General features: G+C 33.4%; 1 protein-coding gene across 1 annotated transcript; it reads right to left on the reverse strand.

The window, feature by feature from the left end:
- Positions 1–13: 13 nt before the first annotated feature.
- Positions 14–10642, reverse strand: LOC100181936 (serine/threonine-protein kinase OSR1). The gene is made up of 12 exons (XM_002131835.5): positions 10377–10642; positions 9517–9623; positions 9128–9236; positions 8202–8343; positions 5585–5750; positions 4515–4619; positions 4115–4248; positions 3425–3539; positions 2886–3002; positions 2136–2473; positions 1780–1901; positions 14–1346 (listed from the first exon to the last, which is right to left on the reverse strand). Exons 1-12 carry the CDS (start codon positions 10450–10452, stop codon positions 1195–1197), a joined length of 1683 nt encoding a protein of 560 aa, XP_002131871.1. The 5' UTR covers positions 10453–10642; the 3' UTR covers positions 14–1194.
- Positions 10643–10858: the final 216 nt, after the last annotated feature.

Genomic DNA, 10858 nt, shown 5'->3' on the forward strand with positions numbered 1-10858 from the left:
ATCTTTACCAACATTAACTTGTAAGCTTTTATTTTTTTTGTATATGCATAGTTTGGACACATTAGTTTAAGGACGATTTAATTATTCTGCAACGTGTGGTAGGTAGAGCGGTGCTGTAGTACGACAACCACCCACGTAAGTTATCACATTTAATCATTATATATATCTATAGATGTGTATACAATGAGTAGACAGTTTTCAGTTAGAATCTTTATAAATGATTACGGCATAGTTTATACAAACTAAGCAGTTAACCAAAGGCATGACCTATTCTATTTATATGGTGGTACACCAATGGTCACACGTATTTAACAACACGCCAAACGCCAGAGCTGCCCATTAGCAACGGCAAGAATAAAAAGATTCGAATCATCTGCAAATGTAATGACGTAAGCATTGGACTTTTTACACGGTAGTGTTAAATTAGGACAAGCAATGGAACTAATGTTGCGCAATGGCAAAATTGTAAGCGTGTAATTAGAAGCATCACTCCGCTGGTCTTTGTTTAAATAAAGCAAAGGTAAAAGTGGAAAAATTAAAACAAACTACCATGGACGGTAGATCTCGAAACTGAAAGGACGCACGTGATTTTAAACATAGAGATAGCATATTAGTTTTGATAAGACCTCTATGTTCAATACGACTGTTGGCTCTATATTGCACAGTTACAGATTTCGAGAGAAAAAGAATAAACTTTTTCCATTTTCAGCGGTGCTTATATCTGGCGTTACTGTATAGGGGTCTCAACATTGCAATACATAGGATGAGTTAGTCATTTTGAGTATTCAGGTCATGTAGATGCTTAAATACTTATGTAGAAGCAGAAATACACAGATAGAAGGCACACTTATAATATTAAACCACGCCAAGCTTTTTCTAATAAAGAGAAACAAATTTTAAATAAAGCTTTTAAGTATCTACTTTGGGTACATTTGCCTTATGGCTGAGTTAAAGCTTGTCCTGTAAAGCTGCAAGGCTCTGCACAAATGTACATGGCTGCTATGTTATCCAGTATTTGATATGCCATATACACTTTACATGTAGTTTTGAAAGAAAATTTTAAAATTGTCATGTTCTGCTCCCTGTCAGAGGGAATTTTATGGAAGGTCTTGAACATAGAAGTAGATGAACTAGTTCTACAACCTTGGAACCCATTCAATTGTGGTGAGTTAGTTAGGGGAATTGGGACCCCTGTCATTTGTTAGCATCTGATATACTAAGTTGGGCAAAACCAATCAAAGCTTTTTCATCGGGAAGTTGGTTTGGTTGGAGGGCGCCAGAGTGGAGACAGAAAGTGAGTGAAGATTGAGAGGTGGAACAAACCAGTTTAGACAGGTTTGCTGCAACTGAAAAAAAAGAATAAGGTATTTTATGATGGATGGTAATAAAGAATGTGGCTGTAATAATAATAAAAAATGCACAGTTGCTGAAAAAAATTAAAGAAAAATGCACTATTTATATTCAGAGGTTAGGTCCCATGCACACCAATCCAGGATAGAGAAACCATGGGTAAGTCTGTTCATTACATCAGACTTAATAAAAAAAAGGTCAAAGAAGTTCCAATTATGAAATAAGTTTTGCTGTAATGGTAAATCGTGTATAGGAAATGAAATATAATGTGTCCAGTGTCCACAAAACAGAGAACACGAATTACGCTTGTATAATTTAATCCATACAGTTGCAACTTTCATACACTCACAAAGTGGTGTCAATTCAGACAATTCTACAATCTTGTCTGATTAAAAAAACCATGGTATTGAAATAGAATATTGTACCAACCTATTACTTTGTCCATCCCATCCACCAATCCAGCGCTCACCAGCTCTTGCGCAATCCCATCTGGAGTGTCTTGTCCGTGTTCAAACTCAAACTTTATGTCATTTAACTCTTTTTGTGCATTTCTGTTAACAAATATATTAAATTAATAATACAAGCACAACGGAACCATTAGGACCATACCACCCTAGCACAATGGGTAGAGCCGTGACTCTTATATGTTTGAAGAACATATTACATAGAAACATGTTATTAAAAGTTGACCGATTCAAGATAACAAAAATTGTCTTTAGTGTATTTTTTGTCTTTAGTATATTTTTGCATGACTAAAACCAAAAAAGAATTAGAGCATTATTTACCTCAACCGTAGTACTAAACTAAGTTTTGGGGGGGGATTGGTTGGTTTGGGTTTCATGTTGGTGTTGTCCGTGACCAGTGGTGGAGTGGTTGATGTTGGTTGCTTATTCTGAGCAGGTGGGGCTTGCTGGTTCTGTGGGGCCTGTTGGTTCTGCGGGGCAACTGGGGCTGTTTGACTCTCAAGTGTGGGTGGAGTGTAGAAGCTGGGGTGGGTGGGTGAGCTGGGTGAAACCGGGACCGAGGTTTGAGGTTCAGGTTTGTGAGGATCAACCACACCAGTGGATGCAATGGGTTGTGTTGCAGGAGTCTCTATTTTGTCCGTGGATGTGGAGTTAGGGAGCTGTGAGGGAAAATAAAGATGATCACCCCTGATTTGTTAGAGAGCATACAGTATGATAGGAAAATCATGTTTAAAAAGGTATTTCATGATATATAAACCCATACATTTATATAATATTCATTATTGGACGAAATAGTTTGTTTCCTTTGCATGGATAAATGATAAATAAATACATTTATTTATGTATATATATGACAGATGAAATGTATAAACACATGTATATATCATTTATCTATGCAGGGGGGACTTATATTTGTTACATTACATATATTTTGTAGGTTTAAATAATTTAATACTTTCGCATTATAGCATTTCTGCAAATAACATGTTATTTTATACCAGGGTTTCTTGAGTTACTCAGCCTGCTATGTGCAAGACGTAAATTTAATGACAAACTTGCCCAACAACTTACCGTCAAATGGTTTGAGTTTTTGTTACTTTCATCACTTTCGTATTCATCATCACTCCACTCCCAAACTCCATCCTCATCTTTATGGAGTCTTCCACTTGATCCAGGAACTCTTTTTGGCTGAAGAAGGAGTTAATTTATAAAAGGAACATAGGTGTAACGTCCCACGATATAAACAGATATGTTGCACTATTTTATTCGCCGAAACCTGACCTAATGTGTTTCAAAACCTTTGTTTTACCTAAATGTTTAATGTATATGTATATACTAACAAGCAAAATCAGAGTATATTGCATTTACCGCATTATAATTTAAGTAAACATGTTAATTACAAACTGCAATACCTTTTTAGACATATTGCAAAAATTGAAATTACTGATCATATAATAAAGTTTTCAAATAATACAGACATTAAAAACATTGCATACAACATGAGAAAACAATAAAACTTGCATTCCTTGTCTTAAATAAATGTAAAAACATGATTTTAAACATCAACATTTCTTCTGTCAAGACTGAACACAAAGTGAATAAGTTCTTACAGTTTTGGATCTATCTTTTAAAGTAGGAGCAGTCGATAAAAGATGTTCCACCAAATATTCTTTATTTTTAGCTTTCTTAAAAAAAGCATCTTTAAGAAGTTGTGAAGCAGTTGGTCTGAAATGTAATTAGCCCCATTACGTATGCAGTATGATAATGTTTGTACATTAGTACATACAGAGGACAAACATTGATAAATACAGCTGAGGTAGTGATAGTGGACACAGTATTCGTTCAAACTTTTATATTAGTTTTGATGCCTTTTATTTGTTGCAATGCTGAATCAGAGGCTAGCCTGCCTTCCCGGTCACCCCAGGCTAAGTGTCTGTGTATATTTATACTGTCATGGGACAACTCCAACTGTAATGTGTTTAATCCTTATTACTGATGAAGGAAATTGAACAATTGAATTAGATCGGCTGGATTTTTTTAACAGAAATTATTTCATAGTGACACATTAACATTTAAACTTAAATCCAATAGATATCATATATGCAGATTGAAAACTCTCTGCTTTTTCATAGTGTATGAATATTACTTACGTCTTAAAATTACAAGTGGTAACTCATAAGCAGGCATGAGCAGTAAAAAAAATAAGACACACTTGCTATAATGACTGTTCTGTTACACAAGAATGAATAAGTGCCATTCATTTCATCCAGGTATAACTTTGCAATAACATACATATTCACCTTTTGTCAGGATCCTTCTGTAGACAACATTCAATCATTTTACGAAACTGTTTGCTGTATTTCTTGGTGAGACTTTTATTTTCCACCCCTGTGTCAAGACTTGGTGGATCGTTTTGTAAAGTCAGGATAAGAACCTGTTGTAATGGTTGATATTTATTTAGTGGAAAATTAAAAAAAACTTTATAGTTTTAAAATTTGTGAAAATGTAAAAGCAGTTGTTTAAATTACGAAAAAAAAAACTGATAACAAAAATTTTCAAATTTAAATAACAATATATATACATAAAATTATTAATCAAAAACAGTTAAAACTGATAAAAAAGATAAGCCAAATTATAAAATATATTGACTAGCATTGACCCTTTTATGGGCGCTCACAATAATAAGTGAAACATGGATACCTTCATGGCTGGGTATCTATGATATGGAGCTTTCCCTGTAGCTAGTTCAATTGCTGTGATGCCAAAACTCCAAACATCAGCTTTTAAATCATATCCGTTTGCTGCCTACATGATGTATAGAAGTGTTGAGTAATTGCTTTTATAGTAATGCATTGGGTGTCGGGGTTGTACCAAATAAAAATTACTTTAATCCAGCTTGTCTATTATTCTATGTATTAAATGATAACCTTTAAACGAAAGGTTATGCTTATGTTAAAACTTATTTATAGAATTTGTCATTTAAAACTTGGCTGGGGCTTCAAGCAAAGGACTAATGAGATTAGCTAATATATATTTATATATATATATATACTCAGAACCATGTTAAACATACATATACTTCACATTATATACGCTCTATGCAACATTCTTTGTAAAAAAGAGACAGTACTACTTAACAACATAATGTGATTTATGAGCAATTTATACAATATTAATGAAGAGAAATATAGATTTCTTATACATCTGCTTGGTAGGGTGAAAACATTGAAACACTGATTTTAATGAACAGAAATATGGATTTTCTTATACACAAAAGCTTGGTAGGGTGAAATATTTAAACACTGGTTTAACAGAGAAGAATAATTAAGCATAGCTTTTAACCCATTAGTGTAATTATAATGTAGGATTGAAATGGATTCCTGACCCATCAACAAACAATTATTGGTTATTTGTTAGTATTAAAATTTATTATGGATCTTTGTGGTTTAAAACAATATAATTGTTGTTGATAATTAATATTAATATTTATGAAAATTATTTGGGGTTTTTCAATAATTTTTGATAAAACAACACCAACATAAAGTTAAAAATCTTTAAAAAAGCATTAAAAAATGTTTCAAACAGTAACTTAAACATTTATAATAAAAAATGCAGATGAAAAACGTTCTGACTTTTAACAACCTCACATTACTGCTATAAGTTATGAAATATAAAAGTATATGCTGTAATGGTGACATAAACCTGAATTCCTGTGTTCGCAATATTTTAAAACATTTTTATGAATGTACACATTATAAAGCAATGTTCACCTGTTCCATAACTTCCGGTGCCATCCAGCAAGGAGTTCCAACAAAAGTGTGACGAGTTTTATCACGTGACATGTTCCCACCCGTCGATATAAATGTACTCACTCCTAGATCGGCCAACATCACAGTTCCATCGTCACCAAGCAGAATATTGCCAGCTTTGACATCCCTGTTCAAAAACAATTCAAATATGTTATATAGCCTATATTTAAAGGAACAGAAACTAAAAGACCACAAAATAAAAGGAAAACAAAGTAAATTTATGTGTTGTTGCCGCCAGGTTTTTTATAAGTGTGAAAGAGAAGTTTGTTAATTGTTTTGTGATCTTAAAGTACTGCTATTTTGTCTATCATAGGTCGAGACATAATTAGGATGTAACACAAAGTGTCACATACAGCCTGACAGCCACAATGATAGCAGTGTCAAACCTTGAACCCATATCCACTAAGCTACAGGCAGGGGTGCCAACCACTATGCACTAATGCCAAACTAAGACATTTAACAGCATACCGTGGTGTCTCGACAAATGGCAACCAAAATGTTGGTACTTTTAAGATTAGAAAACATAAGATCTCTTTCGCACATTATAAGATCTCTTTCGCACATTATAAGATCTCTTTCGCACTTAAAGTAAATACACCTTCTAAAACACACACACTGACATGCATTGATACATATTAGACTCTAGTTTACAAGTTTACCATAATAAAAGGGAAGTCCCACTGCGTCACTTTGCCCACTGAAGTCAAAATTCATTGCACAAAATCAAGCAAGCTTATACTAACACTTAAATTTAAATTTCCTATGTTAACTACTGGGTGAAAACTGTTGCTTGGTATGTACTATTTACTGTATCGATGGCTCTATGTTGTAATATTGGTAAAAATTAGGACCAGGCTTTGGTGAAAGCATATATAAAATTTAAGTTATTTCTTCAAAAATGAAATTGTAGTAAAACATCACATAAAGCAGTTCATATGTCGATATCACAACCAAATACACACATTACTAAATAAATCTGTTGGGAATGTGGTAAAACAAACATTACAATTGTTTGAAAGTTTTCACTAAATCAAACAAATTTCACTATGGTGTATAATATATAGATCAAAGAATTGTCATTTACTATATTCAACATTAGTAGGATTATAATTTATAAATTTATGACATAACAGTGTGGGCTCCTGTCTCTGGGTCCTGGGGTTACATTACACATGAAGTACAATCTTTGATCTTTATTTATTCAATTTGAAAGATTTTGAATTGGTAAAAATGTATAATAGGAAAATGACAATTAAGATGAACTAGGAAGCCCTGAACTCATACACCAACATTGGTACATAACAACCTTTAATGATAATTTATTCAATCTAAAAGGTTGTGGATTGAATTAACATTGTGCGTCATAATATGTATTATAGGAAAATGACAGGTTAAAATGAACCTCAACCAGTGCCGTCACTTCGTCCGTCGGGGGCCCCGGTGCAAGCGTCCATTGTGGGGCCCCCAATTTTTTCTGTTTATAGATTTCAACTGTTCTGTCAGCACAAGAAAAGTATGACAAGTAGCCTATGTGCAATTTACTGGGAGTCTGAGACAAGCTGTTTTGTGAGCATAAAACAATGGTTTTCAGCAAAAGGGAGATTTGCAGTGCATATTTTTTAGTTCAAAAAGAATCAAAGTGCCATGGCAATTATGATCACCTCAAAAGACACCAACGACAAAAATGCAATGCGTTAATGCAAATTTCATAAAACGTTATTTTCATGTGAAGGGCAAGGCGCACAATACCCACTTTCACTTATAATAATTACACCACTGAGGAAACTTGGCAAATAAAACAGAAACTTTAACTTTTAACTTACAGAAAAACATTTCAATTGAGTCTTTTAACCGTACTGTACTGCCATCCTTGCCGATAGCATATGAAACAAGTATCAAACAAATACAATACGAAATATAAATTCACCTAAAAAAATTAGACAACAATTTAGACAACGAGTTAATAAATTTAGACAACGAGTTGTAAAGAACAGCTGCTGCTAACCAGCAAAATGTAACTAACTGTAGGCCTACAAATGCTGAATATCATTCAAGAAATAACGAAGAGAAAACAAGCATTCTTAGAAAACAATAGCATTATTTCGTCATCATACAAAGCTACAAACGAAATGAAGAAAAATATTCACAAAATCGTTTGGGGAGTAAATCACATTTTAACTACTCCTGTACTCCACTTTAGTTTTTAATTTACTCTTGAATACTGGAGTAATTCACAAAAAATATTCACAAAATTGCTTTATTTTAAACTAAAATATAGCAATGCGGGGCCGCCGGCTGCACCGGCGGTAGTTACGGCCCTGACCTCAACCCTAAAACAGTTTTTCCTAAACCATATTTTTACTAGGCTCTATAAACTAAAATATAGGCCTAATCATGTTTAAAATAAAAACGAAGACAGTATATTTGGCACTGCCTTAAAATAATAAGTTAATGTACCAAATCAAAATCCTAATATAACGTTATAAAAACAGTATGCAACTTTTTTACACAGTTTTTAAATGAAGAAACTAATGTACCTTTATGGGTTAAACAAGAGTCATTAGGCATGCTACACTACCTGTGAATTTGTCCGTTTTTATGCAAGTACTCAAGGCCCTTTAAAACATCCCTTAAAATGGTGGCAATGATTGCTTCTTCTAGCACTCCAGTCTTGCTTTCACCAGCTTCTGTGCGATGTTTTATTACATCCAACACTGAACCTGAGATACCAGATGTTTAATCTTGTGATTTGTTTGTTTAGTAAGAGTGGTGGTATCACTGGTATGTTTATTTAAAGTGGTAATGACAGTTTTGTAGTAGACCTATACAATGGTAGAGTTTGGCAAACAAGAAAGAGCATCAAAACCCTTTAAAAACTTATGAGTAGTATTCCACAATACTATATTCAATCACGTGAATCATCAGACAGTGGAAAATTTTATTTATGTGTTTGATAATGTAACAAAAAAATTTACGATCCTGTAAATTTCCGTTGATTTACGGAAAATTCCCACGACAGTTGTAATTTTTGAAGTTAATCTCTAATTAGTATAACTATTGCTTTGTTAGAGAACGTGGCCTTCGTTAAAAATATAATTATTCAATCTAATACAAAGGGGTTAAAAACCTTAGTTAAGCTGATTATAACAGTCATGAGTCTACATACAGCAAAATATGATTATAAAGTCATCTACATTTAAATAGCAAAAACTTTTTGACTGTCATTGAACAGCGAACACCTATGAATCTTTCAGCAACTAATCCATACCTGCCCTTTAGCCAATACACCACACATCAGGTATTGGATGAGGCACACATTCTACACCCAAGTCAGCATTAAGTAAAACCAGTGGTTTATCCTTAGTTTATTTTAGCACATGTAGATATATGGTTCTAAACTTCTAATATAGTTCGACACTGACTAAACATAAACAACATTTCTTATCTATTTTATAAAAAATTGAAATGTCATGATTTAGAATATACTAAACATAATTTTCACACCTCGACCCAGCAGTTTCATGATCAGCCAGACTTCTGTCTTTACAACAAATGCTTTGTAGAAATAAACAACATTTGGATGTTTGCATTGACTCATTGCCTGCACCTCTTTCTGTAAAAATTAATATAAAGTGTGAAATAATGATATTGTTAAACATTCTATTATGTTTGTAATAAAGTGGTAAAAAAATCAGGCAAGTTTTATAAAAGTAAGTAATAAATGATCTAAAATCATGGCTATTTTCTGCAAAAAAGAACCACAACCATATAAAAGCATGCAACAAAATCTTATATAGTAATTAGCAAAGAGCGCAAACAATCACAAATAGTTTAAGGTTGCAAAAATAGCTTTAAATAACATGTAATCATATACGAAATACTATTTTACTGACCAAGAGCTCATCTTGGTTTGTTGACTCCAATGAAATACGTTTAATTGCGCACATTTCATTGCGAGTCTTGCAATATGCTGCTTGTACCACAGCAGTGGCTCCATGACCTGTATTAAACAGTAATGGTTAGGAGAATGTTGTTACAACACAATTTTTATTTATCCCTTGGCATGCAGTAGTGGAGATCAGGTTAAAAAATACAAGGAAGAAAAGGGAATGACAACCAAACGGCAGTGGTTATACACGTGGAATATAAGATAAAAGTGTGGCTGCTGGACTAACATTACAGTATAACTTAACTCGTATTAGGTTGTCTTTAATTAAAACAAATTAGAATGTGACTAGAAAGAAAAGTGAGCATAAAAATGACCCGTACACTGGGAAAGTCTGCTTGAAAAAAGTTTGCTTTATAGATTAGATCATGATGGAAAAAACAAAATCCTTCAAAAGAAATCCCACTGCATGCAGCTATACGAGAGGTTTTGGGATTGTCAAAATTTAAAAATAAGCTGTACGATGGTTAGTTTAACCAGTTTGCAATATTAATAATAAATAATTGTTAAAAAATTTACTAAAATTAGGTAAAACAGACAGGGGTACACATGTGCCAGTGATATAAATGGAGACACCACATACTCATAAAGGCATTGCTTGTTATAGGTATTTACAAAGTATGTACTGTACTACCAATCTATCATAATTTAACAGTCGCTTAAAATGTTTGGTGGTGACAACATTGTAAAAACATAAGGACATATTTTCCATAACTAAGTGATCAAGAAAGAGCATTTTAACTTGGTTTTAAAACTGGTTAAGTAGAAAATGTTAGTATTTAGAATTTCTAGAAATACCAGGCCTACCAATCACTTCTTGTAAATCGTATTCATCTTTATTGACTGGCCATGGAACCTCTTCTTTGGGTGTAATGGCAGACATAGCCTTCAAGACAATACGACCCTTTCCAACCTACGCTAACGTATAGATGTACTTTCGTTCTTTTTGCCTGAAACAAAACGCTGTAATACTGCAAAGATACTTCGGCCTGTGTATAAATTCCGTTACGCAGATACGATGACGACAGTGCACTTATGACATATGAGCGTTTCAGCGCGTGGCTTGTACACCGATTCACTTTCCCGATTACCAGAGTACCAACATCGCCTTTTTCTGCTCTATTTCGCGAAGAATGAATGCGTCAAACCCCGCGGGTGTGTGAATGCCGCACCTGACTGATAACCGAAAGTAAAATCTAACGTAATTATCAATTGTATTAAAACATAAATTTTCGTATGGGCTGTACGTGTCAATTTGTTCGACATTTTTACAAATACTTTTTTAACTA

Source organism: Ciona intestinalis, chromosome 5 (assembly GCF_000224145.3).
Source record: "Ciona intestinalis chromosome 5, KH, whole genome shotgun sequence".
Lineage (NCBI taxonomy): Eukaryota > Metazoa > Chordata > Ascidiacea > Phlebobranchia > Cionidae > Ciona > Ciona intestinalis.